This window comes from Triplophysa rosa, linkage group LG3, assembly GCF_024868665.1.
Source record: "Triplophysa rosa linkage group LG3, Trosa_1v2, whole genome shotgun sequence".
In the NCBI taxonomy this organism is placed as follows: Eukaryota; Metazoa; Chordata; class Actinopteri; order Cypriniformes; family Nemacheilidae; genus Triplophysa; species Triplophysa rosa.
In genome coordinates, this window is record NC_079892.1 from 7026895 (window position 1) to 7047336 (window position 20442).

The window sequence follows — 20442 nt, forward strand, 5'->3', positions numbered from 1 at the left end:
TTTGGGAACTTTTATTTCTAGTTTCAGCAGGTTTTCACTTTACTCTCAGTAAGGATGATCACAAACATATTCCATAATGTTTTTGAGAGCAAGCCAAGTCTCCTCTGCAGTGGGAATAATTTGTTTGGCAGGTAAGAGGAAACCATAGAGGCCAGTGTCACGCAGCTCAAAAGCAAAGGAATATTTGATGCCAATGTCGTAAGTCCAGTCAATGCTTCCACCACTTGCTGGGTCTTGAATGAAACAAACAAATATTCAGAATGAGAGAACATACAGTAGTTGTATTTCACAAAGGAGGTGTAATGCAAGATGTGTCATCAATAATTTTGGACCATTGTAATGAAAAAGTAATGTATTTTAAGTTTTACGTCTTCACGGGGCATGCAAACCACTTACAGATAATTTTGCAGATGCTTCCAACTCTGTATTTGGTGTTATACAGAGAGGTGAGCGCATTGGCAGCAGCGGTGGCTACAGTGTGCTACAATAACCCAAGACGACCGTTAGTAAGATTATATAAGACAAACTACATAATACTAGCAGAAAGCGAGTATGTGAATTAGTTTACAAGCTCAGGCTGGTCAGGAATATCTGTGCAAGTGTAGCCGTGGGGATACATTAAGAGTTGAGAGTAAGAGTGAATGGAGATGAAGGATTTGAAGTTGCCGTGGCCGTTGACAAGGTCCACAACGTTTTTCACTTCGATCTCAGAGTTGGCATAAGGGCCGTGGTAAGAGTCAGAGCAGGGATTATCGCTGGCGCCAACTCCTAGGAAAAATAAACAGAATTAACATTACATTTATGCACTTGGCAGTATTTATGAACATATATTTATCAATATCTGTGTCATGTACATACCTCCAAAGCCAGCGTCCCAATTCCTGTTTGGGTCAACACCAATGCAGGAGGAGCCAGAATTCACAGAACGAGTCTTACGCCACATACGGTTCTAAAGTTAGAGCGAAAAGAAATGCTAGGAAAAGTTCAATTGTTTAGTTCTTTAAAGTGCTCTAAACAAATTTAATAACTTTAACAACACACCCGTTTCTTAATATTTGACCATACAACCATGTTATTGCAAGTACTTCAATTAGAGAGAATCCATTCTCATAAACCCTGCCTTCTAAAGACTGTCAGCCAACCCGATTTTAGCATTTGTGTACATCCCTGCTGAAAAAACCCAATAGAAACCATCACAGAAATTCTAATGGTTTCCATTAACATATTATGATGAACCATTAGCTCCTTCCATTAAAACCCTCACAAAATGTAATTTGTTGTGTGTTTTGGGCATTATTTCAAAAGGATTTAATGGTATTTTATTGGTTCACATCTGCCAGGTAACATCCCACCAATAGAACACATCAAAATACCAGTAAACACCATTACAGTTTCCATTAAAACCAATGCAATTCCCATTAAAACCATTAAATCCATTACATTTTCTGTGTTTTGGGGTCTATTGTTTTTTTAGCAGATGTAAAGCTACTAAAAGGGTAAGAGCAAACATGAAGAAAAGCAATGTTTATTGAGACAAATGGGAATTTTGTAACTATTTTTATGATGTGAATCATACAAAAATGTTCGACTATAAGAAAAAAAATGAAGCCCCTCCCCTAACATCACTGGCATAAATGTAGATCGTACTATAACGTACTAAGGAGATCATACTAAATCATACAAAACAGACACCTCTTAAAATAGTTCCCATGGGATGAATTGCCATGAGCGTGTGTTGAATAAATCCATGTTTGTATATTCTCACAGTCTCTTACACTGGTATGAGTAAATACGTATCCGTCAGGGTTGGTTGCAATCATCAAGTAGATGTCCATTTGACCAAGAAGAGCAGTGACGGAGGCATCAACACCATAGTCTGTAGCAATCTAGAGGCGCAAAAATATAATTTCAGAGGAAATAAAATGATTGATTGATTTATTTTAATGTTACCACTGTAAGCTTAGCTCACTTACCTTGTTGGCAATCCACACTGCAGAAGCCAGACTGACCCATTCTCTGGAGTGGATTCCTGCATCAACCCAGATTGCTGGTCGATTCACACCACCAGTGCTGAACTGGAATCAATGTATGTTTATGAAAAAAGACAGTTTTTAGGTCCTCTGTGTATGGCTTGCAGACTTTACCTTGAGAGCATACATAGGGCGTTTCTCATAAGAGTTGCCGATCTGCACTTTGGAGACCAGGTTTGGGTGACTTGCAACAAGGCTGTCCATAAAACTGTAAATCTAAAGTTAATAAAAATGTTCAGTAATTTCATTCATTTTGTCATGCATGCTGCTTTTGTGTGGCATACTACTGTATGTGTCTACTACTTACTTCATCCAGGGTGTGATAAGCACCAAAGTTAAAGCTCTTGGTACTGCGCTCCATCGCTGCGTTACTCACCATCTCAGCTTTCTCCTTATTCAGAAGTTCCTGCGATAACATAAAACATTGGAATTTACTGTTACATTGAACAATAATTCCATATTGAGAAAACAACAGCTAGCTTTTGATATCTTGAATATTTTGATTTTCAGCCTGGCTCTTGAATCTCTCACCTGCACATTGTTGACCATGACTGTGAAAGGTATCTTGTTTAAAGTAAGGAAGTCTTTAACAGCGTACAGACTGGCACGAGGCACACGGACGTCAACTGGCAGAGCGGTAGAGACGCCATGGGTCCAGAAATCCAACTATATAAAAATTGCTATTATAATGTGCATAGATGTTCCATTGAAAGCCGTCAATAGTGATTTAAGAGATGAAGACCATCATACCACCTGATGCACATCTCCTTCCAGCTCCTTCAAAGCCTTTAGGTGAACCTCGGTTTCCGCATGGATTCTGAGAACTTGGTCTCTATCAAGATGTTAAAAAAACAGTAGAAACTTGTATATTAAACAACAATAGTACTACATTTGCTCAAATACTGATCTGTTTATTTGAGCGTACCCATTAAAGAGTTCATCACAGTGAACTGCGACCAAAAGTGCAAAAACAGCTAGAAAGAGCCTCATGTTCTCCTGCTCCTGCAAATGATCTCTGTGACTTCTTTCATTGCTGAGCTGTTCTTATACACTCAGTGACACGTGCTGAGTTCTCAGTTACGTATATCACATAATCAGTGCTGATGCAAGTTTATTTGACTTGGTTCATTATGATAGAACTGCCAATCTGTTCCAGGTGTTTATTGCTGCATGTTTCTCAGAGATTAAAATTAGGCAAAAAACAAGTGAAAAGGTGTGAAAATTCACACGACAGTCTGTTTAAAGACAGATACAAAGAGTGCTTCTCATGTGGAAAGCCAAGAACAGATATGCTCTCTCTCTCTCTCTCTATATACAGTATACTGTATATACCATGGTCTGTTTGAATACTCGATTCTGATTGGCTGGAAGGTGTGCATTAAAAGCGTTTTTTACCTGTCTGATCAAAAATTGCACCGTAAACATCAATAACAGCTTTAATTTATCAAATGACCATGGTTTAAGAAGGATAATCCACAGCTAGCCTCGGGCAACCACCCGACGCAAATATATATATATATATATACAGTATGCTATTAAAAACTGCTATTAGTCATTAAAAATAAAAATTCTGTAATTATTTATTCATGCTCATTGTCTTCTGTGGAACACAAAAGAAGATATTTTTAGAAATGTCTCAGTGGTTTTGTGTCCACATAATGAAAGTTAATGGGGTCCAGTGTTGTTTGGTTACCAACATTCTTCAAAATATATTTTTTCGTGTCACCAAAAGAAAGAGTCAAACACAAGTTTTGAACAAATTAAGAGTGAATAAATAATAATTAGTTTGCGTTTGGGTGAACTATTTCTTTAAGGCATACACAACTTACACACTTGCCATATTATAATACATATCAACTGTGTGGCTATAATGCTAGAATTTTTCGCAGAATTTTTAGGTCAAAATTCGATGTCTAAAATGTGAAAACACCTTACGACACCTTTACCAAAAGTTATTTAATGAAAAAATATTGAGTAAAAGAAAACTATATTAGTTATTCTCACACAGATTTAGATTTCATAGGTAAAAACAATTTGGAGGAAAATAATATGACTAAAAGCTGTTTATATGTATGCCTTTATTTTTGACACGTGTTTTAAAAGATAAGAGAGGACATTAAAATGTAAGTACAATAAGTAACCATTTGTTTGTTTCATCTGCTTATCTTGTAATTTAGCACAGGTGTACGTGTAACCAATACGCATCCTTGAGCTTTATAAGAAACTTCAAGAGATTGCAAATTCATCTTAAAGTTTATTGCAAACATATTCCATAATATATTTGATAGCAAGCCAGGTCTCCTTTGACGTTGAAACAATCTGATCGGCAGGCAAGAGGAATCCAAATTTGCCGGTGTCACGCAACTCAAAAGCAAAGGAATATTTGATGCCACGATTGTAAGCCCAGTCAACACTTGCACCACTAGCTTGTTCTGTAATAAAACATCCAAACATTAGTTTTTAAGAATTCAAAGAACAAATCCTTTAGAACAAATGGTAATGACTGACAGCTTTAAAGGTAGGTTTATAGCTAAAAGGGGAAGCAGCGGTTGTAGATCTATTTGGTAAATGTTTCTCAGGCTTATAGTTTACATAAAAATATTATATAATACCCACACAAATGAGACCATTGCTGTCTGATTCAGTTTACAGTTTTGAACATAAATATAAACGTTTTGGAAAGCATTATGTAAACATGCAAAATGTAGAATAGTGAAATGTGTGAACAGTGTAATTTACTTACCAATAGTGTTAAAAATACTGCCAACTGTGTAGACGGTGCCATGCCAGGAGCTGAGAGCATTGCTTGCAGCTACGGCGATACTGTGCTACAGTACACATGCTCAGATCATTTAAAACAAATTGCCAGAAGAAAGTCATATACAGTAAGATGTTATGTATGCAGATTGACTTACAAGTTCAGTCTGGTCGGGAGGGTTTGTTCCAGTGTAACTGTAGGGATACATCAGAAGCTGTTTGTACGAGTGTAGGCTAATGAAAGATTTAAAGTTGCCGTGACTCTCAATCAAGTTCGCCATATTTTTCACTTCAATCTCAGAATTAGCAGAAGGGCCGCGATAGTCTTCGTCACAGGGGTTATCACTGGCTCCGGGGCCTGAGAGAAGTTATGCACAGATATTAAACAGATCTCATTTTTCTGTACTATTCAGTTTCAACAAGAGAGATAGACAATATCAACGTACCACCAAATGCTGCATCCCAGTTCCGATTGAGGTCAACTCCAAAGCATTTGGGGTCAGAGGTCACAGAACGGTTTTTACGCCACAAGCGATAAAATGACTAATTAAAAATGAACAATTAACAAAAATGAGCATGTCATTATTCTGAACATTTATTTGTTGTCACGCGAACTAATTATTAATTGCTTACGGATGAGGACTTGTGGGTGAAGAAATATCCATCAGGGTTAGCCACAATCAACAGGTAGATGTCCATTAAACCAAGGATTTTTGGCACAGGGGCACGGTTATTTGCATAGTCTGTGGCAATCTGGAAAATCAAAAGGATTTTAAAAATTTAAAAATTGTTAGTCAGTTCTTATTTTGGTGACATTGGGGAAGTTTCCCGGACAAGGATTATCTTAAACCAGGACTAGGCCTTAGTTAAATTAGGATATTTAAGTCGTTTTAAAAAAACATACCTTACAAAAACATTACTGGTGTGCATCTCGAAACAAAAACAACCGCACTGATATATTTTAAGATATGTCAGTGTAAGTTGTTTTCAATCAAGACACCTCTAACATTTAAGTTAGTCTGGGACTAGTCGTAAACCCTGTCCGGGAAACCGCCCCTAGATGTTTAACTTTTTCAGCACATTGTCAAATGTTGCTCAAACACCAAACGGTCACCTTGTGGTTACTCTATACTTCCTTATGGTTTCTTTTGAAACATGTTTTTAAGTTTAATATTGCACATAAGAACCCATTGCAAAAAAATAAATACAATAAAAATAAAAAAGACGAAAGAATCAATGTAATTATTGGTAAGCGTCAATATAGTTATTATCAAGGGATTATTTTGCTGACATCATGATCACGAATATTGCATAAGGCTATTTATGTGCAGAGGAAGCCGAACTCAGTGAGAGCTCTGGGAACTGTGAGAACTCTGTCAGCATTTGTGAACGTGTAAGACATCCTTTTTGTCAGCAGAGAAAAACACTCTCTTTCATAAAAAAGTGCTTTTGAAATATGTTTAAAATGATGGACACTTGCATGACATTTGGTGCCTGGAAACAATAACAGTGCAACAAAGTAATAAAGAAAGAAAGAAATACTGAAATGAGAATTTAGAAATTACTTTGCATCGACCTGGTTGGCAATCCACACTGCAGTTGCATGGGAAATCCACTCCCTGGAGTGCATTCCAGCATCAATCCAAATCGCTGGTTTTTTCTCTCCACCTGTGCTGAACTGGATTCAGTGTGAAAAGATTTTAAAACTAAACAGTGCTACACACATTAGTCCGTAATTTGTGTTAATATCCAAATAATGTGTTCTGTTTGCTTCACCTTAAGGGCATACATGGGGCGGTTCTCATAAGAGTTGCCGATCTGCACTTTAGACACGACTTTAGAGTGACTGGCAACAAGAGTGTCCATCCAACTGTAAATCTGAAGAGGTTCATTAAAACATTCTCAGACTCGTAAACGCATGACACTTATATCACACATTTTGTTTAGCATTAGTTTGTATCCAGCTTTTTGTGCAATGTGTGTACTTACTTCATCCAGGGTGTGATAGGCAGCAAAGTCGAAGTTCTTGGTCTTGCGCTCCATCGCTGCGTTACTTACCATCCCTGCTTTCTCCTTGTCCAGAAGTTCCTGAGACACAGTAAAACATTGTTACTAAAAGATTTTATACTAAATTACATTATAGTTTTGATAAACTTGTAAACATATTTGGATTTCTAGTTGGGACTGATCTTCTAAAAGTACTGTAAAGCCTAATAGCTTCATTGTGTCTTTTGTCATTTTTGTTACAAGCATGGCTACTGAATCTCTTACCTGCACATTGCTGATCATGACTGTGAAGGGGATCTTGTTTGCAGTGAGCAAGTTTTTGACAGCATACAGACTGACATGAGGCACACGGACGTCAATAGGCAGATCGGTAGAGATGCCATGGGTCCAGAAATCCAGCTACAGGATCACATAACATGTATAGTCCATCATTTGCATGAATGTGATTCAAATAATAAAATGAAACAGCATCATCATTGTTTGAGTGGTTGTAGTAGCTGCCTGGTTTATTTCAATAAAATACAGTAATAAAATTGCAGTCTGACAAACATATGGATTGTTAAAGTGAGGCTATTTAAATACACAAGGGGTAATAAATACTTATATTCTACTATCTTTACCATATAAAATACTATTTAATTTGATTTCAAGTTATGCACAACCTGAAAATGTTTGAGAAGACAAATTGTGTAACAAAATTATTGATCAAGAACAGTAAAAATAGACATACTACCCGCTTCTGTTTCAACTCGTTTAAAACCTCAAGGTGGCTCTTTGTTTCTGCGTGGATTCTAAGAACTTGGTCTCTGTCAAAATAAAAAAGCAGATTTTTTGTTAAGTGACATAAAATTAAAATATGATGTAATAACTATAACAAAACAGAAAATACAGGTGACATATACAATGAGGCTGAATCTTGAAGGTGTAATGGGGCAATTGTTTATCTCGACTTACCCCTTGCAGTAAACTGCGAGCAAAAGTGTAAAGACAGCTAGAAAGAGCCTCATGTTGTCCTGTGCATGAAATGATCTCTACTGTAGTTCTTCCCTGCCCATGAGCTCCTTATACACACAAGTTCTATCAATCATGTGCTGATTCAAGTTAACATGAACTAATCTTTGAAAGTGTGTTTGTTCCAGATGTACATTGCAGCATGTTTCTCAGTGACTCTAAACTATAATAACTGGAAATGTTTCAGCTCATGTGACAATTCACATAAGAGTTTTTTACTAGTTTTCCAAATGTTTGGTCTCTAACTTCGACAGTTTGACTGCAGCGACTTTGTTTTTTAAGTAAAAACATGATCAACTGTCCTAGGAAATCACAAATACTACGGGATATTTTTTTAATAAAAACTTACAAGACTAGATCAACTTTAAGTGTATACTAGCCTTGTGTACAGGAAAACGTGGGCGTATTAAACCGGACGCGCTTCAAATCACGTGACAGTTCCATCTCTGTCAGCTGACGCGGCTAGACGGAACTAGTGTACTACTGCAGGTCCCCGTAAAGTTAACTTTAGTTTAATTTGACAAGGCAATCTATTGTTACTATTTGTCTCATATATTTTTTAAAACAGAGCCAGCGCCTTAAAACCATCAACTATGGCGCTTAGCAATGCAGACGTTCAGAAACAGGTAAGCATACCGCTTAATACGTTTACTAACTTCAGACAACTAACGTTCGTTTCTGTCATTCATAATATTTTAGAGGAGACACGCATAAAAAAGTTATATTTATAAATATATTACAGTTATTATGATCGCGTTGATAGTGTTGTTAGTATGATTACTGTAATAGTAGTTCAATATTGACTGTTGTGGTTTTAGATGTTTACCGTATTACTGTATTATTTATTGAAAGAATAATTTTATTGAAAAATGAGGAAGAATAAAAACAACATTTGTGGAACTTTAAAAGGTTTATCTATGACATCACGACATGACAACAAGCAATTTTAGCTATAAAACCTTATTATTCTTAGTGTCTTGTGAGTTTGTCAAGTAATTGGCCCCATTAAACATATTGTGTAAAGTTTAATGCAGTCAATGATAAAAAATGCAGAGTTATAAAATTATTTAATGCAGAGTTATTAAAAAAAGCCAAAAGAGGAAATCTCTGTCCCTTCACAGCTTCAGGGACTTTCCTAAGGACTTTATTCTGTTGTAAAATTTGTTTCATTTTCATTTCCCTATAACAACCTCATTTTATTACATCGTCTTTAATAAAGGGTCCTTTTGTGTCTTGTGTTTTCTCCCCATTATAAATAACTGTAACTGATAAAGATGGAGGTGTTTTACTATTAAACTTGTGTTTTCTCAACTTGCTGTGCTTTTTTTGCCATCTGTAATTTTGCACAACCAGACCTAAAATACATGAATCCTGCAATATTGGCTGCTCTGTTTCTGCAGTATGTGTACATCAGAGTAATTTTTAAAGGATAACATAACATACTATATTTGCAAAAATCTGCAGTACACATTACTGTATAGCACAATGGTCTTACACACTTTGGTTTTCTCAATATCTCATTCAATCTCTTCTAGATCAAACACATGATGGCGTTTATTGAGCAGGAGGCCAATGAGAAGGCTGAGGAAATCGATGCCAAGGTAATGATGATAATTATAATATAGTTTTAGTATTCTAGTATAGTATTAATATTCTAAAGTATTGTATAATCTATAACTTTCTGCTTCCAATCATCTGTGTTGTGGCTTTCAGGCAGAAGAAGAGTTTAATATTGAAAAAGGACGATTGGTACAGACTCAGAGGCTGAAAATCATGGAATATTATGAGAAGAAAGAGAAACAGATTGAACAACAGAAGAAAATGTAAGTTTGCCTTTTTGGTTCTTTAAATGAGTAACCTGTGTCATTTGTCTGAGGATTTAATGTCTTCATTCCAATCTCCAGTCAGATGTCTAATTTGATGAACCAGGCCAGACTGAAGGTGCTTAAAGCCCGTGATGACATGATTAAGGTATTACGTAATTTTCAAATGTCACTAATACACAGAAGGTTTAGATACAATCATTTAGAATCCCATAAGTGATCTTACTTTCATCTTGGTTATGTGATTCTTTGCAGGATCTTCTAAATGAAGCACAACAAAGGTTGGCCAACATTGCCAAAGACCCGACCCAGTACCCAACACTGCTGGAGGGGCTGGTGTTACAGGTCATGTGAAATTAACAACTTTTGCTGTTTAGTAGATGCTAATAATTTGAATGAGGTCATATTAAACTTATTAAGAAATTATACCTTTTTTCCTGATGTTCACTTAAAATGTTTTTTTTTATGATTTCAATATTAACAATAAAACGTCACAATTTTTATATTTTTACTGTTGGACGCTTTAAGTTGTAATTTACAAGTTTTCATACTGTAGTACAAGGAACGTTTTCTAATCTCAAAAGACATTTAAAACGGCATAATTTCAACAGGGGTTTTATCAGTTGCTGGAGCCCAAGGTTACAATCCGGTGCAGAAAGGAAGATGTAGCACTGGTGCAAGTGAGAAAAATATGACATTTTCAGAAAGGTTTACATACCAGAATTGTACATGTATGTTCATACTGGTCTGTCATTGCAGGCTGCCGTTAAGAAGAACATCCCCATCTACAAAGGGGCCGTCAAGAGTAACATCGAAGTGCGCATTGACGAGAACAACTTCCTATCGCCCAACATGTAAGATCCTACACACTTTACTTTCTGAAAAATGTCTTCTCTATATAAACTGTATAGTGCATTATCTTATTTTGTTTGTGCTTGGCATCCTCAGTTCTGGAGGTGTTGAGGTGTATAACGCTGACGGCAAGATCAAGGTGTCCAACACATTGGAGAGCAGACTAGATCTTATAGCTCAACAGGTGGGATAATGAAAACACCCATGTTCAGTTGATATGTGATAATGTAACTGAAAACCAGTCAGTTTGTAGAAAGGGACAACAAAAGAAAGAAGATCGGGATTATAAAACCACAATCACTTCCTGTTCCTCTTAAATCATTTAACATAGCAATAATATAATGAAGTGTATTTTTATGAACTTTGTTGTATTCATGAAAGTTCTTTGTCCTCTCACAGATGATGCCTGAGATCAGAGTGAACCTGTTCGGCACTAACCCTAATCGCAAGTTTATGGATTAATAGACTGCTGTTACAAATATGTATTGGTATATAAGAGATCATCACTGTTCAGAAAACCGCTGAAGTGATACATCTGGAAGTTCTGGAAATTGCATTGGTCAAGGTCTAACAAATCAGTTTATTTCGTCTCGTTTTCCTAAAGGTTTTTGTGTTTTTGCCAAAGAAAGTCATTCAGGAGTGTTTTTCTTTTCCTTTTGAGTGTTGAAGATCATGTCACCTTTAGGGAACGTGGGTATACATGCAGGAACAAAATCTTAATCCAGCCTAAGGTTGTTAGCTGGTCTCGTAGATTTGCCAAGCTTTTAAAGCTGGTTTTAGAGGTGCTTTGAGCACTTGTCAAGCTGGGAGACCAGCCTAGTGGACTGACCAGCCTAACACCTAGTAGGGATGCTAGTTAAACTGGGTTAGACCAGAAAACCACCATAGGCTGGTTTAAGATGTTTTCTCTCAACATGGATATTCTCTCGGAAACATAATCCTGACATTTGATCTCCACCTGTCTGTTCAAAAACCAACAAGCACTCAGGAATTTACATTGTCTTATGGTGCCTTCTAAATGTTGTAAGCTAGCAGCCTAACTGGTTTCCAGCAAAAACCTCATTCAGTTTATCTTAAATATATGAATTTGTGCTTATTTCTGTTATACACTTATTTCTGGTTGCATTTGTTTCTAGTTGCTTGTGTTGCATTATACTACAGAAAAATAAATATGTTTTATTTATATTTTGATGCATTTCTGTGAGGATTGAAAATAATAAAAACACCCAACACACACACAAAAACAACACTTTGTATAGCCTATTACAATGTATATTGCTTGTTTTGTTACACTTTGTCTATTTTAAAAGAGATAAATGATTAGAAACCTAATTAAAAATAAAGGGAAAATGCTGTCGCCTTGTGGAATTTAAGCACACTGGATGCAAACGGCATCAGTTGCGGTGCACAAACAAATGTTTTGCATAATCAAATTACTTTTTTATCATGCGTTTAGGCCATCTTTAAGATATAAAGCTCTTTAATAAACAGTCTGTTGAGCAGCGTCGTTTATATCTGAAATTGACTTGCAAATGTCAATATTTCAGACCTGCTTGCCGCTGTGCAAAATGTGAGTATACTAGATCAATATGAAATCTTGTAGTGTTCAGGCCTTTGTAAACATACAAAGAACAGGCTGGATATACTGTAGGTCAAGGTTGTAATGACTCTTCCCTGCTATTATTGTATTTAGAGATCTTGTTTTTGTTCAGAAAGGTCTTTTATTTTGAAGTGTTAATATAAACATGCAAAATTACTTTCCACGCTTTTTATTATTTATTTATTTTGCAGGTATGAATAAACAATCTTGGTCTCAGTTTTCAAGTTATCAGCATTTTTATGTATACTTTATACGTTTCAGTCTAATTCTAACAGGAATTATCATGCCTTTGATTACAGAATGAGAAAATAATATCCCAGTAAAAAAAGTGTAGGGCAATATTCATTTTTAAACAATCCATATAATATATATGTATAATATAATGAATATAAATAATATGTATTTGTAAAATTGTTTCAAAACTTTAATACCATTAAGCCACTGGTCCTTTTTATGTGTTGTTAATTTTTACTTTTTTAAATTTTCGTTCAGTGGCAAGAATAAGGCTTTGTTGCATTACATTTCTTTCTTCTGCAATGAACAAGATCATTTAGAGAAGCATTAAAAAATGAAGCCCACAATGGTCATTATTTTGCCTACAAGACATGAGATTTTGTCCCACAAAGGAACGTGTGCACAGGAAGGCCTCGGCACAGATGCCCAGATTTACGAATGGATTAAAATAGCAACCAGATTACACAGTTCAAATCAGACCCTGTACGATCAGTGATTCTGCTTCTCTTTTTGATTCAAATCTTCCATCTAAATACATCAAACTCATTCACTAACAATGACTTTCTCATCATGTTTTTCATTAATCATGCAGGTTTAAAAATTATGGTAAATAGGGGCTTTAAAAACAGGACCCTGTCTTACCTTAAGAACCCTGTTTACAGCCTTTAGGTACTTTAACATGATTAGTTTGCAATAACAGTGGCTCTTATGTTAGCATTACACACCCTCCTTTCTTATTCACAAGTGTTGGAAACCTCCTTTGGTCGGGTATGTGGATTTCATTCAATTATCTTTTATTCACTTCTCAAAATCTCCTTTCTAAGTCTTTACACATCACTCATCTTCTCACTTGTTACCATGTCCTGTGTAGAAACAGTACTGTGTGTTTGATGATTGAGGTGACATCATCAGCTGTTATCCCAGCAGCCCCAGCACTTGTTCACCGATGCCTAGGAAGTACACGCCCTGGGCAATGCCGAAGAGCGGAGCGATGACCAATGCTCGACACGTTGCTCCCTTGAGGAATGCGGCTGGTCCCTCTCGTTTTAAAATGCGTCTGCAAAATATGGTTTTTTTTATATAATGCCACGGTAATAATTTGAGATGCACCAATACTGTATATCGGCCAATAATCGGTATCGGTTGATAAAGCTATTTTTTACACTATTGGCCGATAGTTTAAAAACAGCCAATGATCAGGTATGATCTATCCTGTCAATCAAATTTTGTGCTCTGAAAGTGTTAAAGAAATAAGTTTTAACCAAAAATGAAAATTCTGTCATCATGGACTCACCCTCAGATTGTAACAAACAAGTATACATTTCTTTGTTCTGCTAAACACGAAGAAAGATATTTGAAAGAATGTCAGTAACCAAACAGATCTTATTCCACACTTACTGCCATAGTAGGGAAAATAAATACTATGGGAGTGGGGGATGAGATCTGTTTGGTTACTGACATTCTTACAAATATTTTCCTTTGTGTTTAGCAGAACAAAGAAATTTACACTGGTTTGTTACAATCTGAGGGGGAGTGAATGATGACAGAATTTTCATTTCTGGGTGAACTATCCCTTTAAGAAACATCACCAGTTTGATGTTATATATGAATAGTCATTATATGAATTAATAACATTCAGAAAGTAAAGAAATTCATTTAATCTTCAGAATCGGTATCGGCAGATATCACTCTGAATAATCTGTATCGGTGGATAAATTTAGTATTGGTGCATCTCTAGTAATAATATGTGTCTTTTGGAGGCATACCATGACAATACCAATGCATGTTTTTAAACACTTTAAGATCATACGATATAAAAACAATAGTATATGATTTATGGTAATATTATTTATACCAAAATATTATTGTAACATCACTGAATGGTTGAATTACAATCTTCAAATATATTTTGAAATACAATACATTGCATAAACTCTTACTGTGTGCAGTCAATGATCCCTCTGTATGAGTCCTCCCCCTCTCCCTTCTGTAGGGTCTGTAGACGTGTCTTTATAACTAAAAAATAATCATTTAAAATTTCTCAAAATGTGAAAATATGTCCACTTTTTAAGCTAATACAAAAGTAATGTATTGATGAAAAACTAGGTGATAGGTAAACCTGTCTATTTTGAACTTCTAAACAATTTGATGTTGCAAGCAGCACTGCCAAATCTTGAAATAGAGGCATTACAAGCACTGCCAACGTTTCCGCTGTCCAAGTAATCGTTCTGTCCCCTATGCTGTTTTAAAGCAACAAAGAATGGTCTCACCAAAGAAACAATAGACATGGAGAAAGGACAAACAAAACATGTTTGTGAAAGCAAATGCTGCAGACGTAGCACTTTCGCCTAAAGTAATGAAATGTTTTAGTCTACACATCTCAGTCGCAACACATGGGGTAGCCTACAGTAATTAATCACCCAACAAAAGAGTCATTTGGTGCCTTTATGAAAAGTTCTCTTGAGGAACCGTTTGCTATGTACCCATGATTCACAAACTTTGATATTGCCTTAAACATGCCTTCGTCGTCATCTGACTATATGAAATCGAGAAACAACTGTGAAACCTTACTTAAAAAAAGTATTCAGCATAGCGAGCTTGCAAGATCAGCACTGATTTTTATAGGCTCTGACATCTTGTTTTACTAAATGAAAGGGTCAGCATGCTGTTCCTCTTAGCTGTGTTTTACCGTCCAGAGGAGTAACAGCTACTGCGGCCACCGAGCCGGCCGTGCATCCAGCCATGAAGGACTGCAGGAAGGGGGCCCGCTCCTGGGGGTTGCTATGGCGATCCTCTCTTCGGCCCACTGTGTTGAGGTTAGCGAACAGTGGGAAGTAGATCATCGAGAAGGGGACGTCCCTGAAAAGAGAATGCATACAGAACCTCAATCGCACATGTGGACATACAGTAACTGCAGGACGTTATTGATTTATTGATATTTGGTTTGGAATTAATCGATGTGTCCAATTAGATCTGGTTTGTAAATGACGAGAAATGAGAAACTCATTCTAAACTGGAAAGTAGAAATAGGATGCAAGTGATTGTAGGTAGTGGCGAGCCATTGATTAGAGACAGCAGATTGAGATTAAGCTGTGACTGCTCTCATTAGAATTCCATTAAGAAGAGAATCCCACCTACAGTTAATTACAAGCTATGAATAACAGATCGGAAACTGACAGCTGGGTTGGTTTGATCAGTTCAGATGGGATTACATCACACACCGTAGGCAGCCTACAAAGGGGGAGGGGGTCAGGAAAGGTGAGTGGGTTTATTTGTGTGGGTGTTGTTCACAGAGAAGGGTCAAAGGTGTTTGTGACGTATAATCATCCTTTTGTACATAAACAAGTGTGTGTGTTTACAGGAAAAGCAATTACTTAAAGGGATAGCCTCCCCCCACACACACCGCAAGACATAGAATCAGTGTGAATGTTCTTCTGTACCTCATCAGCGTAGCTCCAGCACCTTTATAAAGACCTCTCAGGCCTCGAGTTTTAAGAAGCTCCAGGGTGATACGGGTCGCTGACCGTCGAAGGGGGGCAGCGGCGCCTGACTGGGCAGTCCGAGAGGCAACCAGTGAGGGGGTTGGACCAGCCACAGGGGCAGAAGCAGCGACAGTTCGCTGAGCAGCTTGTAGAGACAAACACAGACATTATCCACTGATTATTAGCTTTATTCCATCTGGAAGTGAACTAGAGAATCTGGATGGCAAAGGCATTTTCGATGTAATCACTTTGTTAACTTTCTTGAAGCAAAAATTTAAAAATGCAGAATTCTGTAATGTATTCTGCTATAACAAAGCAGTACATAGAAGCGAACCAGATTAAAGTGTTTATACATAAATCATACAAATAGTTTAAAGTTGCTGTTTTGACTTTATTTTTATAACCGGACTGCATGACAGTATTTTTATAACCGGTAGTGACATTTTTGGTGTTATTTTTGGCTAACCTTTGTACCTAGTCAGGTGTTCTAATTTAAAGACCTACATATTCTGGATGACACTCAAGAGAACACAATAAACACTTACCCAACCTCCCAGCATCCTGAAGTTGTATTTTAAGCATTTCCATGGGGGTGGTGACTACCACCTGACAGGTTCCTGCCCCGCAGCCGGCGAGGACTTCTCCCCACAGAGGTAATTTTCTAGGGGTTACAGAAACCGTGACAGAAGGGGTAGATAAGATCAAGTGAAATAACATCAAAACACCATATATCAATTTATTAAAGAGCAAATTTGGATTGATCAATGAAAGAAATTGATCAAAGTATCAAATTACCGATTTTAGATACAGAAAAGATTTCTAGCGGATAAACTTTTTAAACTGTACTGAGTAGTAGGTATTAACAGAAAGGTAACCATGGTTACCCATCTTTGGAGAGCTTTTGCCTGAAGACGTCATTGGCAGCCAGTTTGATGGCTTTCTCTGGAGTGACCAGAGTAAGATTTACGGCTGCACCTGAGAGGAACATTAAGATTAGTGAAATTCTGAGAATACAAGCGTGAGTGCTAAATCCTGCTAGCCTTACAAACTAAGCTCTCAGTGTTTTTTGTATTCAAGATCGTCTTTCATCAAATCTCTTTCCAAACAAGCATGATAGAAACAGTCTTGGTCCACGTAATTAAAGACACAAATCAGCACTGCATAAAAAAGAAACCCCGTACCTCTATACATGCCAAAGTATCCCTCCATTTTGATGGTCTTCGCCAAGCAGTCCCTCCTTTATAAGACATACGTTTTCAAAATTATAAATACTAAAGTCTATTGAAAAATCTGTTATTGAGCGTAAAATGTTCATATCTGCTTAACAAACATTATTAAATGTCTATTCTTTGTTCATGTTTGGTGGCTTGACTAAACCAACTAGCATAAACAGTGGAAAATCTCTTAAACAGCAGAAAATAGCCCTTGTTTTATTGGTCTCTGTTTTCCAACAACTGTGTATCCCAAACCATTAAGAAGACTAACACAAAGAATTCTTGGAAGAATGTAGGGGGAAAAGAGCTTTGAACACCACAGCCAATCTCTTGCCCGCGAACCACTTGGGTATTCATTGTGCTTGTTACATAAGTGTACAAAATATGTGAGTTACTCACAAGCACCATCACTACAAAATAAACTCACCATCATACTACAAAGCGATTCTTCTAAGCAAACTGCATAAGGGGTTAAGCAAATCTTTTAGGAGAGTAAACATCTGTTTTTCAAAATTAAAGGCGTAGAAGCATGTGACTCGAGTTGTTTTGCATCTTCGGAGTCATTCTGGAAAATCCAAGGAAATAAATTTCACCAGGCACATCCTCCGCCCAGAGTAAAGCACTAACACATGACTCCCCCATGAATTATTTTGGTTCCAACAAAGCTATGAAATGTTTTTTTTTACTTGTTGTACCATGGTCCAAACTGTTTTAAACCATTTTATTTTGCTGAAGATCTCCGATACCCAACACCTCAAAACAATGTGAAACATATTAAACATGTCACTCCAATGTAGTTATGAGATCCACAAAGATTCCACTCACATTCCGCTATAGACACGAGCACCCTGCTGATTCTGGAGGCGGGTCTTAGCAAGATCTATGGGAAACACACAGGTCACGCCCACTAGTCCAGCCACGCCCCCATTAATCAGCTTAGCAGGGAGGCTGTGAACACAGAGAAACAAGCACAAGCAAAATCCACCCATCCATGCACAAAACAAAAACACAAAAAGCACAAACGGATGTTAAAAGCATAATGCAGTAAATTAGATAACTTTCAACTAAATTAAGTAACATTACACCAAGGTACATGAGAAAGAAGTTTACCTGACTTTCTGCTCGGCCATCTTGGCCATACTTTAACAGTTTTCTCCAATTCTCTTCCCACCAGCAAAGGTTTCAGCACAGACTTCCAGGGTCCACCCGGCCAGCCTGCTGGCACGGTGCACCAACCTTCACACCCTTCCTGTCTGTGAGAACAGCCACTCTTTGGTAACAATAAATACAAAACAAAAGAGAGATTAGGTGTATTTTCAAATTCAGGACATAGCACCCAATTCAATGTTATGCTGGCCATTTCACAGTAACTGCTCTATTAATATTGGTTTAAAATCACTGAAAACAATTATCCATTTACCTCTAGAAACGTGATTTTCACAGTGCACGAATAGAGAACATCCTCCTTGTAAAGTCTCTCTAATCTTACAGCTAATTAGGTTGTGACCTCATGAATTAGCCTAGAGAGAGCTAACAGGTGAGGGGTTTACCAGCTTGAATGTCTGTGCTAACTAACACACTATCAACAGCATCACCATTAAAGAGATTTTATAGAAGTATGAAAACCTACGACTCGATCCTGACTACAGAAGTCTTAAAATGTCTACATTTAATACAACTTGTTTTCATCTTAAATCATACTCTTAGTCATCTTTATATATATAGGCTTTCTGTGATTTGTTTTTAGTAAAGTTCACCTGAGCAGAATGAACCTATCATGTTACAGAAAATTGCAGAATCTATATAATAAGAGTAATTCTAGTTTTTTCTTTGTATTGTGTCATATCTCCCATTTCTATTTCCTCTCACTTTTCTTAAACCATCGTACTCTTTTCTCTTCCCTTCACGCTTCTGTTTACTCACATCATTTGGGTACCATTCAATATTTGACCGTTCTCTCTCTTTTCCTCCAGCATTATCACATCCTCACATCCTCTCTTCTCCACCGTCCACTGCCTGTCTTAACTTGAGCCTAGTGGCATTCTGAGCATGCCTTTCCCTTCAGCACTGCTTTCTTTCAACTCTGGTCTATTCATACCCTTCGGCTGCCAAAAACACGGACAAGCGATATTTCCCCCCTCCATGCCAGATTTCCCCTCGCTAAGACTTTTCACAACCTGCCCAAACAGATCCCCCCTCACGCAACCCTGCGTATTTCACCGTTACAACTCTGTTTGAGAGAATAATGATCATGTTCTTACCTCAGTCAGTGCATTGACGGGTTCGATCAAGCCTCCCTCTTTCTCCTATGCACACTGACAATGTGTGCAGAAGCCGTAGTCAAGCTCAGAAGAGATCCAACAGAGCCAGCCGCCACTCAGGGGCCGTTGCACAAACAAATGCATTGTCCCTCTGTGCGTAAGTCCCTCCCCTTCGTGGCGACTCCCAGTGACATAGACAGTGGTTGCATAACTTTTTACTAATGAAACTTGACACACATTCACACATATACACACTTACACTGCAAAAGCATCCACAAAGTGGTATAAACTTTAAAGGAGTAGTTCACTTCAAAACTTGCCCCCATTCACTTTCCATAGTAATTTTTATTCCTACAATGGAAAGTCAATGGGGGCAAAATGTGAAGTGAACTACTCATTTAACTGTTCTATAAGAAAAATCACATTCAAAATCGAATAATGGCATAACCATTATTATCTAACAGGTTGAATGACAACATTAAAAGACACATAAGATATACCACAGTTCATTAAAATCTAAATCGAATAATGGCATAACCATTATTATCTAACAGGTTTAATGACAACACTAAAAGACACATAAGAAATACCACAGTTCATTAAAATCTAAATCGAATAATGGCATAACCATTATTATCTAACAGGTTTAATGACAACACTAAAAGACACATAAGAAATACCACATAGTTCATTAAAATCTAAATATGATTTCATAAAAAATACGATGTTGACTCACCTTCACATTCTTGGATGGATGGACCGACAGACAGATATATGTACCATTACTTGTCAACAGAGGGCGCTGGGTCCTTAATATATTGGAACCCAATTTGTTACATAGGTGAAAAGTCTGAGGTACCATTTATTGCTGTTTAGAGTTAAAATATAAAATATCTCATTTATTCTGAGGATTTGTTCTGTAGCAAATGTATATTTTATGCTGATAATACTGTTAACAACAACCAACTACACTCAAAACAGTTAGACTGTAACCTTTCAACATAACAGTCTCTTTAGGGACTACAAATAACTGATAACTAATAAATATTGACTTTGAAGCGTATGTTGATAATGTTACTGCATTTAGATACAACTGTGTGGACGTTATCAAAATCAAAAGAGCACTCATATAGAATGCTCATCAATTCCTTACATTTAAATGTAATGTAAT

General features: G+C 36.9%; 4 protein-coding genes across 6 annotated transcripts; 1 reads left to right on the plus strand and 3 right to left on the minus strand.

Annotated features, from left to right (window-relative positions):
- Positions 1–16: 16 nt before the first annotated feature.
- LOC130551945 (carboxypeptidase A2-like) lies at positions 17–3020 on the minus strand. Its single transcript, XM_057329989.1, has 11 exons — positions 2956–3020; positions 2793–2862; positions 2562–2696; positions 2338–2436; positions 2145–2246; positions 1974–2075; positions 1776–1886; positions 859–949; positions 569–768; positions 397–481; positions 17–233 (listed from the first exon to the last, which is right to left on the minus strand). The coding sequence occupies exons 1-11, from the start codon at positions 3018–3020 to the stop codon at positions 46–48; spliced, it is 1248 nt and encodes a 415-aa protein (XP_057185972.1). The 3' UTR covers positions 17–45.
- A 1058-nt stretch (positions 3021–4078) lies between these two features.
- LOC130551883 (carboxypeptidase A1-like) lies at positions 4079–8188 on the minus strand. 2 transcript variants are annotated; one of them, XM_057329885.1, is made up of 11 exons: positions 7749–8188; positions 7528–7600; positions 7059–7193; positions 6777–6875; positions 6564–6665; positions 6364–6465; positions 5421–5540; positions 5234–5330; positions 4946–5145; positions 4774–4858; positions 4079–4462 (listed from the first exon to the last, which is right to left on the minus strand). In XM_057329885.1, the coding sequence occupies exons 1-11, from the start codon at positions 7799–7801 to the stop codon at positions 4278–4280; spliced, it is 1251 nt and encodes a 416-aa protein (XP_057185868.1). In that variant the 5' UTR covers positions 7802–8188; the 3' UTR covers positions 4079–4277. The 2 variants fall into 2 exon arrangements, with proteins under 2 accessions (XP_057185868.1, XP_057185867.1); XM_057329884.1 differs by having other exon boundaries at positions 7525–7600.
- A 46-nt stretch (positions 8189–8234) lies between these two features.
- On the plus strand, positions 8235–11655 carry atp6v1e1a (ATPase H+ transporting V1 subunit E1a). The gene is made up of 9 exons (XM_057329889.1): positions 8235–8431; positions 9341–9406; positions 9519–9628; positions 9710–9776; positions 9884–9973; positions 10240–10308; positions 10388–10482; positions 10577–10664; positions 10880–11655. Exons 1-9 carry the CDS (start codon positions 8399–8401, stop codon positions 10940–10942), a joined length of 681 nt encoding a protein of 226 aa, XP_057185872.1. The 5' UTR covers positions 8235–8398; the 3' UTR covers positions 10943–11655.
- Positions 11656–12265: 610 nt separating this feature from the next.
- On the minus strand, positions 12266–19506 carry slc25a18 (solute carrier family 25 member 18). 2 transcript variants are annotated; one of them, XM_057329887.1, is made up of 10 exons: positions 19272–19506; positions 18121–18280; positions 17836–17958; positions 16978–17033; positions 16681–16771; positions 16342–16457; positions 15755–15941; positions 15004–15173; positions 14255–14330; positions 12266–13371 (listed from the first exon to the last, which is right to left on the minus strand). In XM_057329887.1, exons 2-10 carry the CDS (start codon positions 18147–18149, stop codon positions 13230–13232), a joined length of 990 nt encoding a protein of 329 aa, XP_057185870.1. In that variant the 5' UTR covers positions 18150–18280; positions 19272–19506; the 3' UTR covers positions 12266–13229. The 2 variants fall into 2 exon arrangements, with proteins under 2 accessions (XP_057185870.1, XP_057185871.1); XM_057329888.1 differs by lacking the exon at positions 19272–19506 and adding an exon at positions 18934–19062.
- Positions 19507–20442: the final 936 nt, after the last annotated feature.